The sequence below is a fragment of the Aythya marila genome (assembly GCF_965140915.1).
Source record: "Aythya marila genome assembly, chromosome: 10".
Classification (NCBI taxonomy): Eukaryota; Metazoa; Chordata; class Aves; order Anseriformes; family Anatidae; genus Aythya; species Aythya marila.
The window spans coordinates 12,752,819-12,780,776 of record NC_139051.1 but is presented as its reverse complement, the minus strand read 5'-3'; the positions used below and the strand labels follow the sequence as shown (position 1 = coordinate 12,780,776).

General features: G+C 47.6%; 1 protein-coding gene across 1 annotated transcript in view; it reads right to left on the bottom strand.

Annotated features, from left to right (window-relative positions):
* The window catches only part of DNAH1 (dynein axonemal heavy chain 1), a 71,683-nt gene extending 65,349 nt beyond the window's left edge, over nucleotides 1–6,334 (bottom strand). The window contains 5 exon segments of the mRNA XM_082768473.1: nucleotides 429–561; nucleotides 1,402–1,558; nucleotides 2,920–3,094; nucleotides 5,465–5,537; nucleotides 6,098–6,334. Of these exon segments, the coding sequence (XP_082624599.1) occupies nucleotides 429–561; nucleotides 1,402–1,558; nucleotides 2,920–3,094; nucleotides 5,465–5,537; nucleotides 6,098–6,301 (742 nt within the window). The 5' untranslated portion in view covers nucleotides 6,302–6,334.
* Between the last annotated feature and the right edge of the window lie 21,624 nt (nucleotides 6,335–27,958).

Here is a 27,958-nt window from a genome sequence, read left to right as displayed (position 1 = left end):
CTCAGGGTGACAGGAAAACAACATACATTCACGTCATTTAATTTACCACAGATTTACCCCTTGGATTTTCACTGTAAACTACACTTGACTTCTGATCTTTCCTGAAATCCAGACAAAATATAATATGTTCAAGCTAACTTCAGCCTACATATCAATAAAGCAAAATTTTGACTGTACTGACTTACAGGCAGAGAAACAGGAAGGTAAAAGTCAGAGGCTATTTCTAAAATGTACAGTCAGCCTAGGTCAGGACTGACAGTCATAGAGATCCTTGGTCTCTTGCTCTGACTGCTTTAACCTGGTCAGAATGAGTTATTGCTTTTCTAGTGTTCAGAGCTGCATTCATCAGAATCTATGTTCCCTTCTGTTAAATGGGCCCATAATTGTTAGCACTGCCTCACTTGAACAGTAACTCATTCAAGTTTTACCATGTCCCAGCACATCATCTGTAGGTAAAAGTGCTTTTCCAGGCACTGGCTTTCTATCAGGACATCCTGGCTCCAGTCCTAGTGAGATCCACTCTTCTGATGTTCGACAGTCATACTCTTCATCGTCAAATATCTAAAAAGCCAGGGCATGAGTGAAATTAAGTCTTGTTTCAGAAAGAATAAAATACCTGGTACAAAATTTAATGAAAGAAGTAAAATACAGAACATCTTGAGTTGGAAGGGATCCACAAGGATCGTTGAGTCCAACTCCTGGCTCCCCACAAGACTGCCCCAAAATCAAACCATATGTCTGAGAGTGTTGTCCAAACACTTCTTGAACACCAACAGGCTTGCTGTCATGACTACTACCTTGGGGAGCCTGTTCTAGGGCCCCACCACTTTCTCAGTGGAGAACCTTTTCCTAATATCCAATTTGAACTTCCCCAATGAAGTTTCATGTCATTCTCTCGGGTCCTATCACTGTCACCAGAAAAGAGATCAGTGCCTGCCCCTCTGTTTCCCCTTGTGAGGAAGCTGTAGAAGTTTGCAGTTCCTAAACAGGCTACAAAAAGCAAAAACATTTAAGGCAGAAAAGCTGTGCTGATCTTTGATCAACAGTTTTCTCACAAAGAGCAATATCTGCACCTCTAGGCCTCTCCAAGGGAGAGACCACCACCTGGAGAGGTTCCATACAAAAATACTGTTGACTACTGCATCCAGAAGGAAACACGAAACAATACCTTCTATTTGAACGCACAGATGACAATGTGGAACATCCTCAACGAGGATATAATGGAAGTTATGGATGCCCTGTGGAGGATGCTCACCATCACGTAGATATCTGTCAGGGCCCAGTGTTCCAAAGCATTGCTTTATTCCTTGTCGTATCAGTGACAGCTAAGCATCCTGTGATTCTCAGAAACATCCTGTGGTATAAGCAATGAGATCACAAGTGCTAAATGTGTTTTCTTACCTTTAGTGGGAGGTAGGTAGGAAAGACAGGATCTTTTTTCTCTTCAATAGTTGGCATATTTTCAGGATCATGGTGCCTTGGCATCAGCTGATTGGAGTCTATCCCCTCACTGGCCAAGAGCTGAGCAACATCGAAGCTGAGATATAGCTGTCTTCTCCTGTTTTGTATTGAATAGGAGAAAAAAACATTTAAAGCATCTAGAAGGGCTCCCATACCTATAGCTCTACACATCCTTGCACCGGGATGTTGCAGGCTTACCAGAAGGCATAAGAGGTCATCCGAGCTTTAAAATCTGACAAGCTGACACACTGAGAGCAGGGTTGCAGGAGGCTCCATTGCCAGCCTACTGCCATTGCCAACAATAACTGCCACAGTCAGCTGTGTACACTGAGCTGAGCCAATGTGGAAAAGCATCTGGTTTCAGTCCTGTCCTGGTTTCAGTTAGAAACCAAGAAAATTACCTCTGTGCTAACTGAAACCAGGACAAGTCCAAAGCAACTGCTGTGGGGATCAGCCTCACAATGGCAGAGAACAGCTGGATCAGAGAGCACTCTCAGAGACCTAGCGCGCACATGTTCCGCTCTTTGTGGATCCTACCAGTGTTGTTCTAAATAATTTTTCCAGCAGCAAGGCTTGCTTTCTTCTTCAAGATGACTTACTAGCTGGTGGGTGTTTTCGTTTTGTTTTTGTTTTTTCTTTAAATGTGGATTGTATCATTGAATATTGTTGGAATGGGCTGCCTAGGGAAGTGGTGGAGTCACCATCCCTGGAGGTCTTTAAAAGACATTTAGATGTTGAACTTAGCGATATGGTTTAGTGGAGGACTTGTTAGTGTTAGGTCAGAGGTTGGACTCAATGATCTTGAGGTCTCTTCCAACCCAGAATCAATTCTGTGATTCTGTTGATGTCAGGAACTCCCACACCCACAATTCAATTGACTCAACTGGCAGGACAGGGACAAGCAGCAGGAGAACTGCAATGAGCACTGGGGCCAGGCAGAACCAGGAACTGAGAAGCTTTTTTATCACAAAGATGATTATTTGGGTGTAATTCTAAATTAACAGTGCAGTCTGAGCAGTCAGAAATGGTACAAAACCCATAGAGCAGTGGTCTCAAAACTTTCTGATCATGCACCTCTATCAGTAAAAAGTTTTTAACACTAACCTATATATGTATATAACTTATAAATAAATGGACATGTACTAATATATTGCATACATTACAAAACAAACAAAAATATAAATTAAAAAGAGAGGAGAAAAAGATTAAATAAACAGTATTTTAATTTTTTTATTTTATTTATTAATGGTACAAAAATATTTTCTTGCTGCTCCTCGGTGGATTAATTGTCTTGTACACCCTCTGGGGTCCACACACTCCATTTCAGACACCACTGCCTTACAAGACAGTATTTTCCTAGGGATTTTTTATATGCCAGCTAATAAAAGCAGGAATCAACACCTTAACCTGCTGAGCCCATTCCATGATGAAGTCTTCAGCCACTTTCTGCTTACATACCTCTCTACTTCAATCCTCCGAGGGCACTGCCCTGGAAGCCTTTGGAAGGCAATCTGCACTTTGGGCTTAAATGACTCTACTGGGAAATCTGACTTGATGAGGTTCTTAGTGGTTGGTCCAGTCACTTGCGCATCCAGGACACTTTCAAAGTCCTCAGGCATCTTGAAGGTTGTGACTAAGAAACAAAGAGAAGTAAACATCTGAAATCACCAGACATCACTCCACTTTATATCCACACACACAGGAGCACCGTGCTATCTACTGGGTTATCTGCAGAAGTTGCTTCACTAGATTTGTGAGAGAGAAATACAACAGGTAAAGGGGAAACAAACTTTAATGTCTTGGAGATGGAAGATCTTTCTGCCCAATGCAAGATGTCATTATGTTTTTTCACTATTAAAACGATGGCACAGAAGTCTGAGACTGACTCTAATGAGCCTTATTAGCATGCAGGGCACTGATCTGGCTTGGAGGAGATCCGTTCCCAGCTTTGCTGCAGACTTTTTATGTGACTGTGGGCAAGGTTCTGTTTCTAGTGCATGGCTTCCCTCAGTCTGAGAAAAGGGTGGGATTCCCCTGTTACACCAGGTTGCTCTGAGAGCAAGGTTCAGTTGTAGCTTGCTCAAGCAAACCTCCTACTCACATCAGCAGTGGTGTGAGGAAAAAAAATGGGTTAAACAGCTAACAATCTCACAATTCAGCCAAATGTTCTCAATGGAAATGTGGACTAAGCAAAAAGTATGCATTTCCAAGAATTGGCTGAAATTAAACCATGTCATTTACTCCATAAATAAACCAAACTGTTTGTATAGCTAAACAAGCTGCAAATAATAGAACAGCAGCAAACTGGGAATTTGAAGCTTAACCTAAATTAAGTAATTGCATGCGAGCTTTAAAAAGCACTATTCCCTAGACAGAGCTGAACACTGAGCCAAAAAAAAAAAAAAAAAAAAAAAAAGATTTTGGTGGAGTGAGAGCTTTTCATTTGATGAACTTTCACGTTTGACCAAGGAGAATCTTAAGGTTCTGGTTCTTAAATGTGTATTGTGGAAGTCAAGCTTTGGTCCCAGTCCTTCACCCTGCAACAATGTGCTTCTGTCTGCATCAGGGCTGAGACCCCTTGAATTCAAGGTAATGGTGTTGAGCAGCCAACAGTGCTGAAACCACACACATTTCCTGACCCGAGAGGGTCCTCTAAAGAAAGAGAAACAAATGACCTTATTAGAGGATCCCGACAGCACCCTTGTAGCTGTACACTTCCTGCTTAGGGACTCAAGAAGATAGCTGACTCCTCCCTCTATTCTCCTCTCCCTCACATGGAATAAACAGGATCCTAAATATTTGCACTGTCCATACCAATACACAAGCTTACGATAATTTTGAGGAATCCCTAAAATGCAGAGGGTTTACTACTGCTCCTTTAGCCTCATGCACATCTCTCACTTGGGGTCTTCGCAGAATGGCCCTGATTTGTATTTGTTGTTTGAGCACAGCTGTTCCAATTTTGTCACTCCATTGTTGCAAAATCCATGGCACCATCCATTATGGCACTTTGTGCACTATCAACTATTTATGCCAATACTTAGTGTTTCATTTGCATTTACATTTCCAGCCTGATAGCTTCTTCCCCCTTGAAGAAGCAGCAGATCATAAATAGAGATCTGTCTGCACTTGTTAGGGATGAGTCTGTCTTGTCAAGATTCACTTGAGGATGCAATCATTTGTCCTCACTCATGAAAATAAATGTCACTTCTAAGCACAGGAAAGTGGTGTATATATAGTTACCATCTCTCTAAGACTAAAATCCTCTCTAATGCACACTTTCTCCCCACTTGCTGTCAGCCTATGATCCATACCCCCAGGAATGCTCTAGGGGCAAGGAGAGTGCCAGCAGACTTTTCAGCTATGCTCTGTGCCTGTATCTGAGCATCCACGAGACAACAAGCTTTCATAAGCAGGTGGGACCAGCAGCTCAGTATGCATGATGATCCCTTGCATCAAAGAGAGAACAAGGCACTCGGGAGCACATTTGGATGCAGAATGAATAAATGAGAGAGGATTATGATTTTGGCTACAGTACCCAGATCCTGAATATGGCTTTAGAAGGCAGGTCCCATGTCACTGCTCTGGATAACCAGGGAAGTGGCACTGCCAGCTCCACACCTAACAATAACACACGTAAACTCAGCACTCTCCTGGCATATGGCTCTGCTGAATGCCACATGCCAAACTCCACATGGGATTTTGGGACCAAACTGCCATAGACAGCAACGCACTCCACCCTGAACCTTGGGGGTGGCTACATCCAGGAGAAAAGGGAGCATGGTTTTACCACCCACTCAGACAACATCGCTCTACCTGTACATGAAACTCATTTTCATGGGACATTCAGGCAGCTCAGCACCTTTCCTGGCACTGAGAGGAGAATGAAAGCAGTGCACTAACCCATAATGATCAGCCTTGTTCCTGGCACACTTAGCACAAGCACCCATAAGGCTCATGGCTCTGCTTCTTGCCACGTCACCTTTCCTCTCAGTATATTTACCTTTAGGGGTGTGCTGTTCGAGGTCCGCCTGTTTTACTAAAGCATGGTACATACGAGGGGCAGCACAAATATCCTGAAATACAATGAGGGAAGTGTCAGAGATAACAGAGCAGTTATAGCACAGTGGGAGCATGGGCTTAGGTGTCCACTAATAAATAAAACTCACTTTACCAGAGCTTTAGGGACAAATGAGACTGTTAATAAGTCAGAAACGGCTCAGAGAGGCACACAACCCTGGGAACTTCAGTCCAACATGCAGAGAAGCAGGGGATTTGTCATCAATGTGCAGCCTGAAGTCAACTTAAAATGTGGACTGATGCTGCAGGCAGTCACCAGGGTTTTACTTCGAGATATCTTCTGCCTGGTCTGCCCTGCTGCACTGGTATCCTAAACCCAGCAACACCATGAAGACCGAGACGGCAATGGCCACTGAGGAGAGCAGCACATCTGTGATCAGGAAGAGCCTTATGGCTTTACTTTGTAAGGGTCAAGGCCCTGCACAAAAGCCTCTGAACAAAGCGAAGGCTAGGACCTGGAATGAAAGCTGTATTTCTTCATCCCAGGTGCACCATAGGTACACTTTTTTTTCCATTTAAGGTCAGTGGTAGAAAAAGAATTGCTCTTTGCACTTACCCCTGAGATGCTGGAGGCTCCTGGAGTGACGACAGAGTAAGCCTTTTGTCTAAAGGCTGAGTATTTTTTTGCCTCCTTGATGCAGCTACTGGGAAGCAACAAATTCATTCTTGGGCTGTCCAAGCGTGAAGCCTCACCACTGGTACAGGGAGGGCTGGGGCTACTACCCAGAGATTTCATCAAATCCTTCGTTGCTTTATCCATCTTCCAAGGAGAACAATGCTGCGATGCAACCCTGGGCTTGCTACTGCGAAAAGACATCGAGCCTGTTAAACATCATCCTTGGCACTCCTCCACACACCCCCCACTGTGCTGGATATTGTTGGCTTGCTAAGAAGATGAGTGGGTAACAAGGTAGATTCAGCCCCCTGCTTTGGTACCAAGTGCTGCCTTCAAGACCTGGGGGCCATTGGTCTCACATGGCTGGCTGGATGGCTCACTAACCCTGGGGAAAGAGAACGTTTTATTATTCCTAATGGGTTCTGGAGGGAAAAGCCAACAGCATGCACACGAAGAGCTGCTCTCCTGAAGCAGCAGGGGCTTCCCGGATCTGTGGCAACATGCAGAAGGCTGCCAGGAGGATTTGAGTAAACTGGGACTACAACAGAAGTGCTACTTTTGCTGTACCAAACCCCCTTAAAAACCTTGTCACACTTGACTCCAGTGGGAGTAGGCTACAGCCTAGATACCAACACGGTGACTCTGCTGTGAGGTCTGACTCTTTCATTTAAATAATTCAGGAGAGGTGTTTAAGTATTGCCTGACGAATATTAAAATATAGCCAGAAGCTCCCCTCTCTATCCTCCTGCAGGGGATAATTTTGCTGGTGATCTCAGCTCACAAATAATTCCTATTCTTCCACTTCAGGAGCTGCAAGTCCAGGCAAATATCACAGCTGCATGGCTGTATTTTATAAAAACCTTCATGCACTGAGAGAAACTAATTAAGAGCAGCCCTCGGACTTTTGGCATGATGATAATGCAACCCTTGATTTTAGGCTTGTCTAAACACAGAGATGCCTAGTGTCACTAATTAGTACAGCTAAAGTAACACGAGCCCCTCCAGCCTGTACACACATGTGCTGACAGCACCACCACACATAGCCGCATAGCTTATTCCTATAAATTATGAGTCAAAGCCCTCCGCAGAGTCTCTCGATGCTATTCTGACCATGATATGGCTTATTCATCAATTCCTGCTCAGGGCTAGACCCAGAGTCCTCACCTAGCTCTACATGAGTACATTTGCATCCTGCACCCTTCCTAAGACTCGTGCACCTGCCTTGCTTGTTTCTGGGGGCCAAGCCACCGCAGCAGGATGCTGAGTGGGAGTTAATCATCTCGCTGCAGCTAATCCTTAGGAAAATCTCACCTGCTCCTGTAGGCCACTGCTGGTGTGTACCTGCCTGGTCCCACTGACTGCGAGGTGACAGCACACTGCCCCTTCCTGCCATGCCCTCTGCTCTTCGACAGAGTGAAAGCTGTGCCCAGCCTACACCCTTGATCAGATTTTTTTTTTCTTAAAATTCACCTTGCTGTCTGTCTGCAAGAATGAATCAGGTACACATAGCAGAGAAAGCATTACATGCACGCCTAAGATAAGAGGGAATGACTGTGTGGGTTTATTACTGTAGGTTCAAGCCAGTGCACAATTTTGAGAGGCTGAATCAAAAAAGAAATCGGATAATAAATCAAGGTTACCATGATGCGAATCCTTTAAGTGACACAGAGTGAACGAACAGATTGCAGAGGCTTGGGAGATGAGATCAATAATACTTTCTCCCCTCCTTCAAGCTAGGAAAATCTCAAATCTTTCTCCTCTCAGCTTCTCTCTGGCATGGCAACTGGAACCTCATACCTTGAAGAATGAATTTTCCACGGAGGATTTTGTTTTTATTAGCTATTTTATGCTGTGGCCACATCTATTTTAGCAGCCCAGCAGGATTGATTGGTATCAGCCAAGATGCAAGGATCCCTGATGAAGCGCTGCTGGACTCCTTGCCGGCTGCACCGGCACAGAGAACAGCAGCAATGCGGAACGAGCCCTGCTGCGGCTCTCCTGCCTCATCACCTGAGCATCCCTCCCGGGAGAAGGGGCAGAGGTGGCAGTGTGACTTACTGTGCTTTTACCTTTTAGGACCAGAATCCATAACCCAGCCAAATCAAAACGCAATCTCCAAGAGGCAAGGCTCATCCAAACCTTTAGCCCGTGCTCCTTTTAGCAGGTCTAGCAATCTCTGCCCAGAACCCATGGCGAGGCTGCTGCAAGCTATGGCCAAGCACGCAAGACAGAGAAAGCATGCACTAAGCCTGCCCACACCAGGGCTAACTCTTCGCTGCTTTGCTCCCTAGGTACTCACTCACACCTCTGTGCAGTCCCTCCTGAGCCCTTTGCTCACAGTTAAACAAAATTCTAGTTGGCTTCCAGCTTGAAAACACCTGTCACGCTCCTGCAGATGTGCAGAGAGAGGGTCCGGTGTTGGTAACTGCTGACACAAAACTGACACATACCACCCAAACTAAAGAACAAAACCAGGCCTCCAGTGTTTTATTGTCAGCCAGCTGAGTGAAACAGCTTGTCTGAGCATGCTACAGCTGACTGAGAGATGGAGAACTGCTGAACACAGAGGGAATGCTGCTTTCCAGCCAGCCCACCACCATCAAGGAGGTTTCCCAGCACGCGGCTTGGTGCTCCCACCCAGCTCCCAGAAATGGGCTCCACGCTGGTTTAAGAAAAAGAGAGACCCCCTCTCTTTCACTCAACCTAGATGTTGTGCCAAGGGGTTTACTGTGGAGCAACGTGCTCTTTCCCAGCCTCCAGCTCCCCCAGAAAGAAGAACAGCACCCAGGCTCCAGGGATGTCCTCCCAAATCTCTGTCCTGTGGTGACCCAGGGCTCCCATCTGTGGGCAGGAGGACTTGGCATGGATTGTCAAGTCTGTCAGCTGCCTGAGGTTTCATCCAGATCTGCTACAGCAACCTCAGGCAGTGTGAAACAGCCAGCACTTGACAATTTCTTTGTTGTCCAAGAGACGCTGGAGAAAAGCGGCAAACCTGGCTCGAGCCCTGTTGGTGTCACACTCCAGCCGCCGGCCACCTCTGCAGCTCTCTCTGCCTTCCCATGGGGAGCACTTCCCTCAGCCCACAAGGGCCAGAGCTGCCCGCTGACAAGGCGAGGTTCAAAGCTGAGCAAGCCAGCTCATTGCAAAGTGATGAGATGTGGGGAGCTTTGAAGGTTTCTGCTTGAAAGCAGGTCCTCCACAGACACCAAAACCCCCTCAACCCCAGCATCCAGGAGCACCTCCCTGCAACAGCAAACACCCACCTGGCCCCAGCTTTAGCCACAAGAAGCTTTGAAAATCTTTCTCCTGCCAAAACACACATTTCCCCCAGCTGCTCAGTCAGGGTCTCCCACACCTGAACAGCATCTCCTAGATATACCAGGTGTGCTGTGTTAGGCTAAATTGAGCTACTCAAAATGAGAGCATATCCTAATGGCACTGCTGACACAACATCAGCTACAGCGTCTGTGTGTCATCGTGGCAAAACTATAATTACAATTTCTCAGTAAATCCAGGCTTTACATATCTGAGAAGAGAAACTCCTGTGTGTCTTTCTCAATGTCTGGCAACAACTTTTGATCTGTTGTCTCTACTTCTATTCTTTGATGCAAAGCTTCAACAAAACGCTCTAAGAAAGCCTCTTTTCTTTCTAATAACATTCAAATCGGCCTTAAAAATTGCAACAGAAGAGTACTTAAAAATAAGCTACCCCCTAAGCAAAGCCTCAGATCGAAACCTAACAGCCATCAATCTGAAATCTATTTATCTCTTGCTAGCCAGAACCCCACATCAGACACCATCACCGCGCAGAAACTCCTTTTTTTGCCCTAATTTAAGCCCCATACCATGAGCTCCATACCGACGAGCTCTCAACAAACCCCTTTAACCACCTCCAGCCCTCCTTGTGCCTTAAAGAAGGGAGCTGAGGGAGCGCCGAGCACCCGGGCGGCGTCCGCGGCGCCTTGGAAACCGCCCGGGGGACGCCCTCACCGTCCCGCTCCGTGTCTCACCCAGAGCCCCTCCGCTGCCCTACCCGCTCCTTAACCCGGCCTGGGGGCTGTCCCGGTGGCCGGTCTCGTCCTCAACGGAGGGGCCGAGCGCCAACGGTGCCTGCCCGGGGGCCGGAATCCGCCGCGGGCGCTCGGGCTCGTCCGTGTGGCGGCCCCGTGCGGCCGCTGCTGCCAACGGCCGCGCTGCCCCAGCCCTGCCCGGGTTGCCCATGGCACCGCAGGGCCTCCACTGCCACCACGGGGGACCTGGGGGCTCGAGCTGGCACCGCAGAGTCCCCCCCAGTCAGTGCCACGCGGCCGCTGCTTGCTGCCGTAAGGTCACCTCAGAGCTGCCCCCACAGAGCGCCCGCCATCACCATAGGGCTACCACAGAGTCACCTCCGAGTCCCTGCTGCCACCAAAAAGCCACTACAGAGATGCCACTACCGCTAAAGGGGAGCAATCACTCACTTTGAGTCACCGTTGGCACTACAGAGCTGCCACAAAGGCCACCGTTATAGGGCCACCTTCACAGCCACAGAGACACCACTGCCACAACAGAACTGCCACTGCCACCATAGGGTCACCACAGAGCCACCATTGCCATAGAACCACCACCAAACCACTAGCAGAGGCTACCACCACCACCAAGCTATCACCAGCCTCTGCCTCACAGGGCTGCCAGCCCCTGGGGTTATTTACAGTTGAGTTTATGTACCCGTGAACGTCCTAAGCCATCACATCATCTGGGTCACGCCAGCTGGGAGGGCTGACTAACCCTATGGGATGTGCCCCTGGAGAACATAATGACCACCAGCTGGGCAGACACCCGGCAAAACGAGGGGCTGCAGGAGGAAAGAGCTCACCCTGCTCGCATCCTCATGCAGCCCCAGGGAGATGAACAGGTTTGGATGGACAACTGCTTTGGGGCTAAGTACTCAAAAGCACAGCCAGGTGGGGATAGCTCAGCAGGGCTTCCTGGGTAGCCCTGGAGATGCTTTGTGTCCTGTCTAGGGGGACATAGGATCAGGCCCGTGTCCTGGCTGTGTGGCAGCGGGGCAAGGGGCTGTGCCACCAGGAGGCAGCAGAGCCCAGGCAATGAGCACCATCTCCTCACCCTGCCAGGTCTTGGAGTTTAGGAGGGAAGCGCTTCTGTCATCCCCGAATTTGCTTAAGAAACCCCCAGGAGTAGGTTCTCGATTACACTGATGGCCTCGTTGCTTAATTTAAGAAAGGAGCACATGCTGGCTTGCCTTGATTAAGTTTAATGTAATTATGGTTCTTCCTGGAGATCCCAGGGGTGGTATCACAGATTGTGCCTCTTGGCCCAGAGGATCCAAGGATGAAGCTCTATTGCACTTTGCATGGGAAAATACCAAAATTTTCACACCAGCTTTGTGCCCCTTGCAGTGGGTTTGAATTCACAGCAGGTCTTCCTGTCCCTCTGGTTAGCTCTGCTTCATTTTTGACCAGGCTTTCAAAGTTTGATACAAAATGCTTCGGCAAGCCAGGAGATGAAAACCAAACAGTTTCAATTGGATGGACCTTCAAAAACCTACCAAGCCAGAACAGAAACTAGACGGGTGTGCAGTCGATCATGCTCCCTATCAATGTCCTGAGTGATGGTTGTTTCATTTCCTGATCTGCCTTCAAAAGGATCTTCTGGTTCCCGAGATACTCATTCCCCATGGGTGCAGCAGGGTGTGCCAATACCATGTCCCATTTCCACCAGCAGATCCAAAGTGGTAGTGGCTGGCATTTGGCATAGCCAGCTGCAGTGTTGCTGAACGTCTTTGTGGTTCCTCCTTGTCTCAGCCTGAGCTTAGATGTTCTCCCCAGCTGGGCTGGCACAAAACATTTAGCTCTGTCTTCCTTCTGACAGTTCTTCCTGCTCTTTTTCTCCCATGTGCTCTTTCCAGACCACAGGTCTGCCAGTAGTTACAGGTGGTGATGAGCTCCCAAGAAAATGGTTCTCCAAGGACAGGTTCCTGAGTTTCTACTGGACTAGCTTGATCAGTGAGGCTCTATTTACAAGACCTTGTTTCTCTTCTTTGCCTGAAAAGCCTGACTCCTCTGCTTTGTATTGTCCAAGAGCTGTTGTAGGCACTTTTCCTCCCCTCAACTTTCACCTCTTTTAGCTCGGAAGCATCTACCCCCAAACCAGCTCAGAAAACACCAGGGCAGAGTATTACATACAAATACACTCTTACAGGGAATGGCCTTCCTCTAGTTATAGGAGGAATAATAAAATACCAAAATGCCCAACTTCTGTGGACCTCAGAGATGATGCGTGAGTTGTTTCATCACTTGCACCTCTCCAACGTGGGTGGCGAGCACCTTCAGATTTAGCAGTGTTTCCATACCCACCCCACACGCATTTTGCTGAAGGTGTAAATGATCCTCTAAACACAAGGCCACTGGAGAATAAGGCCCTAGATTTCTCTGTCTCCACACCTACGTGTGTTCCCACACACAAGAGACAGCATTAATCTGGAGTAAAACACCACATGTTGACAACACTAACGGTACATTTGACAGAATCTACTTAGATCAACCCCCAAAAATGCAAACCCACAAGGAAATCACAAAGCAGGGAGAGACAGGATGAGGTCTGGCTTCATGTTGCCTGATGCCTTTCTCCTGAAAATGTAATTTGTTTCTGGGAAAGCAACATCAAGACAAATTCACCTTTATATTCCTACTACTTGTCACAGCTTTCTCAACGCAGGGCAGATGGTTACCTTGAATTCACAAAGGCTGGGACTGGCGTAGCAGTTCATACCAGCCAGCTGTGAATTCTGTGCTTTCAGACTCTAATTTTCCCCTTAATCTCAAACAATGAATGAGACTTGAATATTTGTGTTGGTTACTTTTCTCCCTCGTCTCCACCACCATGCTGCAGCAAAGCGTCTCCCCAGGGCACATTCTCTCAGTCAGGATCCCACCGCCAGCCCATCCAGAAGGCTTCAGAGAGGATTTTGCAGGCGTTGGTTGCTTCTCCATGGAAAGTGCACAGAATGCATGGGGCTGACCAGAAATAGGAATTTGGTAGCAAGGGTTGCCAGGGCCACACCTGAGCAGGAGGGAGTGGTGGTGACGGAGCTCAGCAAGCCTCAGATGATGAGCTCTCAGCAGAGATGGTCAGCAAAGCTTGCAATAGGTTTTTCTTGGCTGAATTGGCCAGAACTATCTCTAATACAATGCTGCCATCTTCTCTATATGGCCACAAATAGAAAAATCCTGTCAGCCACCAGCGAGCTGGGAGATATTTCTAAGAAGAACCTACATGTACTTTTATTGGGATATTGATTTCAGAGATTTTCCTGAGGATTCCACCCTCTGGCTCCCAAATCCCCTGCAGCTGGACCCTTAATACCTCAGAAACCCCAGCCAGATGGGCAGCCAGGTTTCATGCAGCCTGAGGGGATACCTGGGCAGATACCTGATCTGTCAGGATGTTCACGGGGGACTTGGAGCACCAGAGCTCCCCACCCCAGCAGACATGGTCCTGGCACTTCTCCATCTTCCTTGGAGAAAGCATCAAAATCAAGCCCTTAGCCTAACTCCTGGCCTCCAGGAGCAGCAAAGCAGGTGTCAGCAGCTCTTGCTGAGGAGAGGAGGCTGTTGGCAGCTGGGACACGAGTCATCCAAGGTAAGAGTAGCAGGTTCTGCCTCACGAGGAAGCCAATATGGCCAGTCTGTGCTGGGAATGTAGCCTGAGAGGTGACATTTCCTGGCACTCTGCAGAAATCTCAGAAATACAAACAACCTTCAAGCATGCAAAACACGACACTCAGGAAACTATAGATAGAACTGCTCTCTTCTAGGAAATGTATCACCCGCCTCCGGTGAAAACCATCCCCAAAGAACTGCAAGCCACTTCTGAAGAGATACTAGCAGTCTTACAACTCCGGCTTTCCCAGACGACATACAGGGACCGAGGTCCTCAGCCTATTAACTTTGTGCATTCAGGCAGGTCAGGAGAACACCTTTTTTAAAAAAAAAATAAGACTGGAGGAAATGACCTGAAGGTCATTTTTCCCTGAAGCCTCCTGAGGAACATCAAGATTTTCATGAGAGAAGCAGAGGCATCTTGGCTCCCTACCAGGAGGGCTGTGGTTTGGGTGCTCAGTGCAGGGTGTGGGGAACCTCCCTTCAATGCTGTGTTCTGGACCAGACTGATCAGGCTCAATGTTACCCAACAGGTAAGTGTCCAAATCATTTGGTTTGGGGTGAAAATTCCATCCTTTGCTGACAAACAGCATTGCTCAAACTAATGAATTTCTACAAAAACAAAACAAACAAAAACTTTATTTCAACCAACTGGCATTTTATCAAGGAATCCCCGACCTGCTTGGATTTTTTCCACTTGAAAGCATGTGCCAAAAGCTGGAATAGCTCCTCATCTGAACAATAATATTGCAAAAGCTGTAAAAAGCAAGGCCTGAGCCAATGGACTGAATAAAATAGATGGGCTCTATTAAAATAGATGTATTTCTTTGTATCAGGTCTTAGAATAAGTCTAACAAGAACAGAAACAGAGGCTTGAGCATGCCAATGTGTCAGAGTGGTGGTTTTCCACACAAGATGACAACCCAACATTTGGGGATTTAGAATGACTTCAAAACTTATCTTCCTGACATTTGTTTGTTGGCTGATTTATTGCACTGAACTGTCAGCCTGACTTCTTGCCGTTAGTAACAGCATCATCAATATCTGGGCTTTCACATCATCTGTGTGGCTGGTGCATCTATTCTTGAAGTGCCTTCCTGCTTAGTAGAGAAAGTAAAGAGCTGTGTCTAACACAGGAGGAAAACATTAAAAACTATTGGTAGAAAGCAAAAAAAAACAAGTGTTTTTGCTGTTTTCTGTTTTTGTTTGTTTGTTCTGTTTGTTTGTTTTTGTATGCAACTGTGAATATTGCAATAACATAAATATGAATGTGAATGCAAACATGAAACTGATAGAAAAATGGAAGATGAGCTTGACCGTTTGTTGCAAGTAGCCTCCCTGGCCTGCACTGGGTGTAATGGGTGTTACTGGTGTGCCCGTCCTGTATGGCAGCCTGCAGAGAAGCCATGTCTGGGTGATGTCTGAGTCCAGCAATGGCCACTGCTGCCTTGGGAGAAGAAAGGAGACAAAAGAGTCGACACTGCAGTGTCTGGCATCTGGAAGTGTGTCCCACTGGGCTCAGTATCAGAGGCCTTGGCAAGTCGCACATCACCCTCACGTGATGGCCAAAGTAACCTGCCATTGTTATCAGAACCAGGTGCCATGGGGCGCTCAGGTCAGTGGTGCTGCTGGTCACTCCTGCCAGCATTACAAGAAGTCACGTTTCTGGGAGCTGTATGGGAAAGAGACTCCTGAAGCTTAAGATTGAGCTCCCTCCCCTCAAAGGAAGTGTCATCCACTTAGTAGGCACCAAGTCTTTTGCCTCAGTGAAGGGAACAGAGCTCAAAAATTTGAAGGAAGACATGGTCATGGCACTGCTTGCAGGAGATATAACTAGGAGAAACTGGGTGATCAAGTTAGAAAAAGTAAAACTTCTGAATGTGTATCATCATCCGGCTAATTCCTGTCTCTCCCTCTGCTGCCTCCTCTGCTGACGCTCCAGTCCCCACTTCAATACCTGCCAGGTCCTTTTAGAGAGCTGACATTTCCATTCCTGACATTTTCTGCAGCTCCATCTGGGAATTAATGGCCGGATATTAGCAGCGATGGGACCGTTTATCATAATTAGTCTCATGAAGCTACTAAGCATCCAACTATTTTTCATCAGCACCGAGGAAATAAACTGCAGAATCCAGTAGACGAGACGGACGATTTATTTATTGATTGATTTATTTTGGTCTGTCAGGATGCGGCTTTAAAGTTTGCCGAGATGAGCAATGCTTCTCAGAGGCAATGACGACAGTAAGGCTGCTTGCCTTGGGTGCACAAGCTGCAGAAAAAAAGTCCTGAACCCCCCTGAGACAGCGAGGAGGCATTTGGTAGCCTGCATCTGCGCGAACCTCCTGTTGGTATAAAATGACAAGGAAAAGTCCAGGAAGAAACAGCCACCAGCCACGTGGTGGCATCATGAATGAAAGCCATCTCAAGGTGTGTAAAAAAAAAATAAAATAAGGGGGAGATAATGGGGAGGTTCAGCTGGATATCAGGAAGAGGTTCTTCACCGAGAGGGTGGTCACACACTTGAACAGGCTCCCCAAGGACATAGTCACTGCACCAAGCCTGTCGGAGTTTAAGAAGCGTTCGGACTGTACTCTTAGTCACATGGTCTGAATTTTTGGGTAAACCTGTGAGGGGCCAGGAGTTGGACTTGATGATCCTTATGGGTCACTTTCAACTCAGGATATTTTATGATTCAATGATTCTATGTGTCCCACAAAGTCTTGTTATAACTCTACTGATACACCTCGAGGCTCACCTGCAGCAGCCCCACCTCCTCTCCCGCAGGCTGATCATCAAGAGCTTTCTATCCCAAGGTTTTCTATGCAAACATCGAACATTTGTGTTTAAATATTACATTCTTCTGCTGATGTGAAGCTAGTAATTACAGCCAGATGGGACCTGGCTCACAGGCAGACACAGGGCCCACACGCTGCTGGGTGGCATTTTCTAAAAACTGTGTGGCCGACCACCAGCAGGACTATCAGAAAAGCTGAATGTAATTAAAAACAATGAAAAAAGTGGGTTTCTAAATATATCACGCAGCCTATTCCAGGTGAGAGGTAAGTGTTTCTGGCTGCAGTGCTTGGCAGCCTGGATGCTGTAGCTGGGACTTGATCCAAGAAGTGTGCTCAAGCCATGCACCCCTCCAGGAACAGCCTGACAATGGCATGCACAGATTGGGCATCAGCACCCCTGCAGCACCAGCAGGATCTGATCCTGCAGAGTCTTCCTCAGCTGTGTAAGAGCTGAGGGGCAGGTCTGCAGCTTGTAACCACTCTAAGGAGTTTGGGGAATGAGCAGAGCATCTACCAAGCAGGTGAAACTACCGGGGAACTTGTTCCAGGTATCAACCCCAATCATCAGACAGGAGCGGTCCCATTGTATTGTGAACAGACAACATGGCTAGAATTGCAGAAAGCTGAGGTGAGAGCCAGAGTGAGCCTGTGACCAGGACAGCTACTGGTACCCAGGCCCATGTGTTGGCATCTGAGCTGGTGTCCAGCTCTGAGTTTGAGGGCAAGGCTGTAGGAGAAACATGCAGTTCTCTGGGACCATCTCTGCTCCTTCTTTTCAAATGCCTCTTCCACAAAGCCAGGGGCTGTTCTTTTGGGGTGCAGTGTGGAGTGAGTAGCCAGTCACACCAAGCATGAGGGTACAGCCTGCACTGCAAAATCATTTATTTACCACATCCAAGCATCCTCTAGGGATGTGTTAGAGTCCCGAGGCCACCACTTTGCTAGCATGAGCTTGCATCTGTTGCTGCCTGTTAAGTTGGGAGATCATCTTTGCGTGCCTGCACACACTTCTGCCTTACACAAGCTGCCTGAGGTAGGAAATATTTCATTTTCTACCAGCCCCAGGTTTTCAGGTCTGATTCTGTTGAAGGCAGAACAAAAGCGTTGTAGTTAGTGGTGGATCTTTCCCCTGGATGATAGTCTGTAGTCCATATTTACATTCAACATCTGATTATGTTCATTAATAGATAATCCTCTCCCCCATTTCCTCTCCCTTACACATCAAATAGGCCCAACAGGTTAGCAGCATCATACCCCTTGGACAAAATAGCTCATTGTATGTTCTACTCAATGACTGCCTTATATCTACCCCACCAAGTGCCTAGGAAGCTGCCCTGCAGACCTGATTGAGCTCTAGCATCCACTGCAGTGCAGAAAATAGCTGCCATTCACAACCTGAAATAGGAGCTAAGTCTATCTAATCATACACCATTTAAGTAGCACTGGTTTTGAAACCACTGCAGGTGACACATCCAAGGGAAACAAGAGCTGCAAACAGTCCAGCCCTTTCTCTGGAAACTCCTCTCTCTCCCTTTAACCTCCACCTTCCCACCAGCCACCCCCTGCCCTCTCTGCTGCAAACACTCCAGCACACTCCAAGGGTGCTTGTGAGCTGAGTGCTCCAAAGCCAGAGCTCAGGCTCCTGCCCAGCCAGAGGAGATGTTTAATTCCTGAGGACACTGGCTGGGATGTCTCCTCCGTGGTGTCACGGTCAGCATGACACAGATGCCTGCTCACTCATCCTGGTGTCAGAAATGTCCAGCCACCAGCCTTCCGAGCAGGAGACAGGCAAGGGGAGGAAAGAGAGAAAGCAGCAAGTCCAGGAGATGGGATAGAAATCATTGTCCTGTGAGAAGCGGCAAAGCCATAGCAAATACGTGTTGTAATTGAAAACAAGTGCCAAGCCCTGATAGATTGCCTGATAAAATCAGGATCACCTGTGGTGAGAGAGAGAAGGGGAGCAGACAACATTCACAGCTCCAGTACATCCATCAAGCCAGCACCAAAGCTCTTGGACCCCATGCTCTGAGGCTGACCTGTAAGGTCTGATTCATGCTCTTGTTTCCTTTGCTTCATTGCTACCATGATATACTCTGCCTCACTCCTCTCTGGGGAGCTGTTTCTCCCTTTTCCTATGTTGTGTGTGCTTATGATTTCCCAAATCTTCCCCAGAGGACCAAGAGCAGAGCTTTCCAAGGAAGCTTATTTCTTCTATCATATACCCCAGAGTGTTACCTGATGGGAAGGGAAGGGAAGGGAACGGAAGGGAAGGGAAGGGAAGGACACCTCTCTGCTTTCTGTATCCAGTTTGGCATACTATTACCGACCCGTGTCCCTGTAGTAACCTTATCCAGTGCCACATCAGTCTATGGAGACTGTTGTACTACTATTGCCTTCATGAATAATGGATCCCCCTCCACCTTCCCTCTCCTTTTCCTCATTAGATCCTATTTCATGATGGGCACATCTAGTGTTTGCTGTGTCTCTGGGGTTGACCTGAGCTCTCTGATTCCCAGCTCTATTTCCCCACATTTCCCAGATGCACACGATACACAAGAGGGCATCAGGAAAAATTCAGAGGGTTATTAGTAGTTATTAGTGGCATGTGTAACATCTACCTCTTGGGTTTTGTAGGGTTTAAGGTATTTCCATTGCTTCTGCCTGCCAGGTTCAGGTGCTGTAGGACTGTGCCCTGATTGTGAGGTCACTGCCTGTATTGGGGTCACCTTGGCTGGCTTTCCTTTAGGGAGCAGCTGCTCCTTACTGCTCCTTGAAGCCTGTAAGCTCTCCTCTTCTGGAATTTCACATCATAAAGACCAAAAAAGTACAGCTCCAGGAACAAAATACTCATCCTTCTGGTTCTGAAAAGTCAAGTCTCTCTGGCTGAAAGATGCACACGTACATTTCTATGTGTTTTAGGGCCAGAGGAATGCTGGAGACCACTTAAACAATGCAGTCTGGAGAATTTCATTTCCCTCATCCCTAGAAATACCCAGCTTTATTCAGGTTTACACGGTAAAGACCGATATTTTAGTTTTATTCTTCAGAAGCCCCAGGCTCATCATGGGTGTCTCTTTCCCTGCTGTGATGTCAGTGTGACCCAAGATGAGGACTATGTTGATTTCAGCCAAATTTCTTTCAAGTGGCTTTCTAGAATAGGTAGGTATGAAGTCTCACCAAAGCTGTGTGCTGATCCCAGTTCAGTCCAGTTCATTGTCTTTCTCCTCCAGTCTGACTACTCCAGGCTATGAGAAGCACCCAGCTTACAAGCCTTTATGTGGGACTATGCCTTGCCACTCTGTCTTCTTCTGCTAACCTCACCAGCTCAGTTTTTTAATCTCTGCCATTCTCACTTCATGTTGCTGCCCCTGCAGGTCTAATCCCTTTCGGGACATCCATGAGGAGAGCCCATATTAGCTGTTATTGGAAAAAAGACGCCTATGAGGGTCTGAAAATCAAAGCAAAATAAATAAATAAATAAATAAATAAATGCAAGCAGAAGAGTGGGATCTGGATTTGGCTGAAAGCATTATGTTTTTAAAGGGAGGGAAAGAAAACAGGGCCCTCAGAGGGAAACCCCAATGCAGAAGGTCTTTGGAAAACCACTAAGCCAGTTGTTTGGAAATTAATGATGCCCCTTGCTATTGTGACAGGAAAAAGCCACAAGTGCCATAATTCAGGGTCTGCCACCAGCACTCTCTTTTTCTGTCCATTGAATGTCAGAAGGAAAGGGAAGAGGCTTTTCATACTCTGTGGGTATCAGGGTGCCACCCTGAACTTGGCTTGCAAGGGCTCAGTGCCATTACCTCGGGATGGTCAATACCCAGGGCCAACATAAGCACCTGAAGGTTGAAGGCTAAACTGTCTTCTCCAAACCTGCTTGACAGGAGCCTGGGGAAGGCTGGCACACCATCTCTGCTCCAAGCACCCACACATGGCCACCAGAAGTAGTGCTACGAGAGTTTTGGGGTCTAGTCCAATATGATGAAGAAACTTGATTACAATATTCTGAAATAGGATTGGAAAAGCTAGCTTGTTCACATCTCCCAACAAAATTCAAGCTTCTGTTGCTGTGCTTATCTTATTGCAGCAGGTTGCATCTCCAAACACCTAACATAGCCATCAAGTTTGCAGAAAATATCTAAAACTGAAGAGATGATCCCATTTCAGCAGGCTCAGAAGTATCAGTTAGGACTGCTCAGCGTTTCCCAATAGAAGGCCAATTTTTCAGTTACTTATAACTTTGCCCCAACTTAATTTTTTTCTCACTGAGTTTTCTCTGTAGAGCATCTACCTGAGTTTTGGGGAAGTATATGTATATATATATTTACTCTACCACTTACAACTACTTAGAAATCACAGAAAAGTTGAGGCTAGCAGGAACCTCTGGAAACCATCTAGTCCAACTGCCTGGCTCAAAACAGAGTCAGTTTGAGCAGACTGACCAGGACTGTGTCTCGTCAGGTTTTTGAGTATCTCCAAGGATGGAGACCCCACATACTTCCCAGGTAACCAGTGCAGGTGTTCAATCTTCCTTACCATAAGGTGTTTTTTTAACATTCAAACATAAGTTCTGATTCATCCCAGTTCTTGCTACTCTTGTGAAATATACCCAATTTCTGCCAAGATCCTAAACTCTTAGGCAAAAGGAGTTGTATAGGTTATAAAGTTTGACTATTATTGAACGAAGCATACAAATACAAAATGCTCGAAGACCAAGCTGTTTGCAGCATGAGACATACAAGGTCAAAGTAATTTTCACAGTTCTTTTTTTTAATGCACTGATTTTTAATTTTAATGTTAATTACACAATTGAGCCATTTTTTAGAGGACCCCAGTTCATCCTGCTCACAGGACGAGCATTGCACAGTGAACAAAAATTCTCACAATACTTTGTTTCCACCGCATTGTTCAGTGCACGAAGCCTCAGGCAGGACTCACTGCACATTATTCAATCTCTTCTAAGGAGGTAAAATTATTAGTCTCCTAAAGAGCTTTTCAAACAAGCTCACTATAATAGCTGAATGCTTCAAAACTGTTAATGATTTTGGCTTTGCAACTCCCTTGCTAGAGGATAGGTCCATACTATGGCTGTTTTACAAATGAGAAAACTTGAGCCCAAGAGGGCTAAGGGAAGAGATTTTGGGGTGCACTTAAAGAGGGTTATGCTGAGGGTGCTCCATCTTTCTCAAAGCCAGCCACCCCATGGCAGGCACCTGGAAAATGAAGCCCAAGCCAGCACATAAGAAGATGTTAAACCAAGTTGCTGCCCTAGAAGCAGCCCTGTGCCTGAGTGTGACAAGATGTGTGAGTGCTGGCATCCTACACATGCATCACTCTGCTTCATTCACCAGTGCCAGCTTCTCTCCTACAAGCTGTAATAAGGAGCTATCAATCATTCAAAAATACAGAAAGCAACTCTGGAGGCAAGCCTGGGCAGACAGGTAGCACCAAGCATCTGGCATGTGGCCTCCTGGCCCCAGGACCAGAGCCATGTTGCCTTCATCACACAGGTGGTGGTTAATCCCTGCTGCCCACAGCTGCTTCTATAATCCCAGGCAGCATTGGCCTTCTTGTCTATAGTCCAGGAAACCTTTTGTCATCAGACTAGAGACCACTGCAGGGACCCCTTTTCCTGATTGCCCCTAGGAGGGGGATTTGGCTTTTGTTCGGGTGAATGCTTTCTTGATTCAGGATGGGAGCGGGGGAACATGACACACGTTTCAGGAGTTAAATGCGCTACAGGAACTGGAAGGATCTTCATCCCCAAGATGCTGATCCATAGTGACAAGCAGGGAAAGAAAAAAAAAGAAAAAGAAAAAAGAAAAAGAAAAAAAAAAAAAAAAAAGAAGGAAGTTGGACAGAAAAGAGTTTAAGAGTTTGCAAGGAGCAGAGTGAGGGCAGGGCTGAGAGCAGAGCCTCCCCTCCCTCCTGCCCTCCCAGCCCTCCCTTCCACTGAGCACAAGCTGCAGGTCCCTGGGAGGCCCCTAATCTGCTTTGCAGTACAAAAGGCCCAGTCTGCTGGCTTTCCTTTTCTTTTTTCCTCTGTAAAGCTGAAGTGGGGATCAGTTTCCAGGCAAGCATGCAGTGTGGGAGACAGAGCAGGGCGCAGGCGGACACTCTGCAAAGGAGACCCTACAGAGTGCCCAGGGGAATGTAAGGACAGAGATGTCCTTCGGGTGGGCTAGAGACACTGGGGCACAAGGTCTTTGGGGTCATCAAGGTTTTGCTCAGATGTTCCAGGCAATTGCAGAGTGAAGTCTTTTCTAACTTACCCAAAAATTCTTTATTTCCCCTAGTTTAGTGAAGGGCTCTTCCTGAGCATCCCTGCTCCCCTGGTCAGGACCTGCCTCCCAAACACTCTCAATTTTTTTATGGACTGCTTGCATCTCTCTTATTCATGTGCCAGCATCACCCATCACTTTATAGAGCTTTTCTTCCTCCCATGGATTCTTTTACCACCTTGACTAGCAAGCCTATGGAGACCTAAACTCCCTGCAGCCTTTGCTTCATAAGGCCAGGTGTGAAATAGCATCTCTAGCCTCTTCACCACCCCAGAAGGATTTTCTGCACAGCTTCTTGGTGTGAATTCAGCCTACCCGCCCAGGACTTATGTCCTTGTCTAGATGCGGTCTTGTCAGTACTTTTTACGTGTTATTAATAATTTTCTGCTTCCACTGGAAATATCCCAGGCCCCTAGGGCATCACTTGCCTTTTTGTGTCTTTAGCTCATTGGTGGTTGATAATCACCTGTGACTGCTGCAGTGAAGTTCACCTCCTCCTCTGGCATGTCCAGCTGACACACTCCCTGTCTATCACAAAAAGCCCTGGGACTAGTCTTGTATTTCATGCTCTTGAATTTAAACTTTTTTTCTTGCGTCTCCTGCTCAAGGTTGTCTGCTGCTTTCTGCCAGATCTCCCCTTATCCTCTGCATTCAAAGTGCCTCCCTCTTTGGCGTCATCAGCCAGCTTAGCCTAAGCACCTCCACTGCTGATGACAACATCATTCATGAAGAGAATAAACAAGATCTATCCCAGGATCGATTCTAGAGAGACTCCGGTGGTGAATTCTGTCTAGCCTACTACCCCCTCCTTCCCGACGTATGTCTTCTGTACCTGTCTCCTATTTCTTACATCATCTTCAGTTTAGCTAGTAATTTCCCTCTTACTGCACAGAGCACAGTTTGCTGCATTTGTCTTGAAATTTTTGTGGACAAAAGACTTAGTTACCAGAGGTGAGCAGGCTGTCTCAGCTGAATGCTATCTGTGGCATGCCTGGCTAGAGTTTATCTAGTTTTCCTCTAGCTGCTTAACCATTTTGGTCTGCAAGTTTTGCTGTAAAGCTTTGCATACTCCTAACCCATCCTACAACGCCCCCACACCCGAAAAATTAAAAATAAATAAATAAATTACATTTACAGTCTTCAATGTGGTTCTTTCTCTTCCGTGACAGCCTCTGCCTCTGAAAACCCTGCCACCAAACCTGCAGTCTGACACTTTTGCTTGGAATCTGCAAGCTTGTGCTGACCTCAGCACATCCAAATATCTGACTTTTGTCTGTCATTTTGTTAAACTATTCTGTCTTTATACTGTCATTGTCCATCTTGCATATTGACCTTGCAAGCAGCACTATTGTCTCCTGCAGACTGGGTGGGGGTCATGTCCCAAGCATCTTTGCTGTCCAATACACCTACTATTTTGAATTCCCCGTGGTAATGCCTGAACAATCTCTTCTTCTGTCTAATACCTTTTGTAAGATTTATCTCAGCATGGCTTGCCATGTTATCCCTGCTACTTCCAGGCCTTTAGCACATCACTTCTCTTGTCGCCAGAAGAGGTTGAGGAGGACATGGATCCAGTTAGAATGGGAGGTCCTGCAGCTGAACTCCTCATGTCAACGCAAAGCCACCTCACCCCAAATCCAGCCATCAGCTGGGGTTCAGGGGGCTTTAATGCTTTACATTAGCTTAGCTAAATGGCATGCAAGGGCAGTAAGTATTTCTTCTTCTTCTGGCCCATGGGCGTTGGGTGACAGATGTTCCCACCACAACGCATGTTGGTCAGAAGCCACTTGGATGCTCTCTGAGCAGTAAGGACCATGGAACTCGCTCGGGAACTGAAACTCACCAGAGTTTATTTGGAAGTAAAATAATAAAGCATGTGCTGATTAAATTCCCAAACCCTTGCTCTCAAGCTACTAAAGAAACAGACTTTCCCCATTCAATTGAACCCGCTGGGGCTCTGGGAGCCGGGACAAAGGGGCACATGGGGCATGTGTAGGTGGAGAGGGACGGGTGGGCTCCATGCATTGCACAGCAGGCTGGCGCGAGTGCATATGGTGGGGCAGGAAGGTGGGATGAAGCCCCACGGAGGCTCGCTGCCATGCTGTAACCCTTGCAGGAGTAGCTTTGGGTGGTCGCTTTGCTCCCTGGGGTGTCACTGGCACTGTGGGGCCTGGTTCTCCACAGAGTGCCAGCGCCAGCTAAGGCCTGTGCAGAGCTGCAGTCTCCCTTGCCCTCGCTCCAAAGCCTCCGTCTTGCAGTGGAAATAAATTGCCTCAGATTCCTGCAACTCAGGCAGAAAACCCGGGCCCCTTGCTGATAAAACCAGGCGGCCTGGACAGCGTTGCCGTGGCAACCAGCACTTTCTTCCCCATCCTTTTGTTGGGCCTCGGACCCGGACTTTTGTACCCAGCCGTAATGGGGCCAGGCTCTTGGGATGTTTACGGGGTGAGGTGAGAGGAATTTCATTCAGTCGCGCCGTGCTTGGCCCGTCTCCTTCCGCAGGCCAAGCGAGGAATGTTATTGACCGGGGCCCCATGCAGCGACGGAGGCACTGAAGAAAGCACTTCAGACTTTCGGGCAAAGAAAAGAAATTCCTGCCCTCCCTCATGCAAACATCCCCCACCCCCCCAAAAAAAAGCTCCTTTTGTTTCCTTATTCCTCTTTTTGTTGCTTCCCCCCTTGCCCACTCGTGCTTCCAGCTGCTCTCCTTGGGCGCAGGCAGGACCCTACAGCTGCCCCATATGCCTGCCCACACCATGCTGTGGGATGCTCCCGGCTCCTTGCCAGCAAAGCGAAGGTTCTGTGGGAGCAGCAGCACTTTGCTCTGGGGCTGGGGCAGCAACGACCACGACATGAGCATGGGCCAAGGCAGGGACAGGACCCCTGTCCGCAGTGAGACCCCGCTGCAGCGTAGGCTGTGAAGGGTTAAGCCCATCGGGTCCAGCTGCCTGCTGAGAGGACAAAAGGCTGCCCCCAGATCCAATATTGAAGCTCCCAGGGACACCGCTGAGGAATTCCCATTAGCTTGTGTTTGTGGAAAGCCTTCCATCAAATGCCGACGGCAGACAGTTTGCTTTTCTTCTGCCAGGCACCAGCAGAGCTGCCGCACCCTCCCGGCCCGGGAGAGGAGCCACACGGGTGCCGTGAGCCGTGCCTTTACAGAGGGCAAAGGCAAACCCTTTGTCTTGTCCCCCTGTGCTGCTGAGCAGCTCCAGCAGCAGCAAAAAGCCCCCTGAGAAACTTTTTATCAGACATGGGCTGGTCAATGTAGCTCATTTCAGGGTAGTTGAAGCCCTCAGTACAGCTCTCTTCCTGACCTCCAGGCCTTGTAACATCTTAGGAGAAGGCAAACGAGTACTGGGTTTGGGTAAAAGACTTTGGAAACCTGTTGGTGGCATTTCCAATGTCCCCATCCACACCCTGTTCCATTTTTTGTGTGTTCTAAGCATAGAGATGGAGGCGATTCCCCTTGCAGCAAGCCCTGGTGAGTGAGCTGTGAGCAAGGTTTCTCCAGTTCTGCTGAGATGAACAGAAAGCAGAGCCCAGGTCACCATCATCTGCCTGGTCAAGGACCTGTGGAGCAGTCCTGTGGGGCTGGGCACCATCCTGGGGTTCCTCTCTCCAGCTTTCTGGTGGCAGCAGAGGGTCTGCAACTCACAGCAGCCACTTGGTGCATTACTGTTTCTGAGAGGTGCTAGTTGCAGCTTTCCTTCGCCCCCAAACAGGTCTGCTTGGTGCCGTTCTCTCCCAGCTGCGATATCTGGTGTCTAATGAGAGGGAAGCTCCACTGTCACAGCCTTGCCCTTCAGCTGGCACTGAAAGAAAACGGAGGAAAAAGACTCGGACACCTAGTTCATAGCACTCATCTTTGGGACTCCTGCTCTTGCATCACATCTAATAAACAAAACAAAACAAAAACAACAACAAACATAAAACAAAACCAAAACCCCCCAAACAGCCAAAGGATTCAAAAAGTAATTAGTGAGCAGGGCAGGGGAGAGGAGAGGCAGCATAGAGGAGGGAGGACCACAGACACCTTCTCCTGGGACTAAAGCCAAAGAAAACCGAAGCCCAGGGCAAGCACAATTGGCTCTTGGCAAAGGACTGTTGTGCTGGCACCATTTCAATGCTGTTTGCCTTGAAGGCATGAAAACCCATCTATAAAGTATGCTGGGAACCAAGTGGAAACAAAACACACACCAGCCATGAATAATGGGGCAAATGTGTCAATGCAAACAGAAACACGCTGCAGCCTTTCCCTTAGTCCACTCTTGGCAAACTCTTTCCGAAAGCTGCTATTAAGGTGAGCCCTCCTGGGTCACAGTCAAACCGAGTATGTCTACAGACGTAATCAGGTTACCCAAGGATTTAGTTTCCAAGAGCTGGCCCCCTTTCAAAAGGTTGCCAGAGCTGCAGATTCCATCATGGGAACTCAAGTGCTGACAAATGGCTTCCAAGCAACCCCTGAGATTGAAGCCACACTGAAAAGGTCCCTTTTCTTGCACTCCTAGGAGTCCTAGCACCCATGTTTCTCAGGTTTCCATCCCTGAAGAAGAGCTCCGGGCAGGTTAGAGGAAGCAGCTTCAGGTGTCTGGATCTCTACTAAGAAGTGAGGAGTGGATGAGAAGAAATGGGGAGTGAATTTTGGAGAAGCCATCGCTGATGGCACGGGGCTCTTGTAGGGCTGGGGGAGGCTTGAGCAGCTCAGGAGGAAGAGCAAGGGCTGAGGCAGTGATTCTTAAGGCACAAAAGAGAAGGCAACAAGATGTTATGGTAGGGAAGGTTTTGAGACACAGGGGAAACTGGCATAGTGTGTCATCAAGCAAGTGGCTCTCCAAACTTCTCTGTAGCCCAGTAGCAGCACTGGCCAGGATAATAATATAAAGATGCCAGCTTCCCTTTTCCTCCACACACCTAAGCAGGGAGGATCCCCAGTGATTCAAGCTTCTTCTGATGTCTGGGGACACAGCTGGCTGGAAATGTGTAAAGAGCAGGGCTCCAGAACGTCACCACAAACCCAGAAATTACTGGCAACATCCTGCACTGGCTACTCAAAGTGAT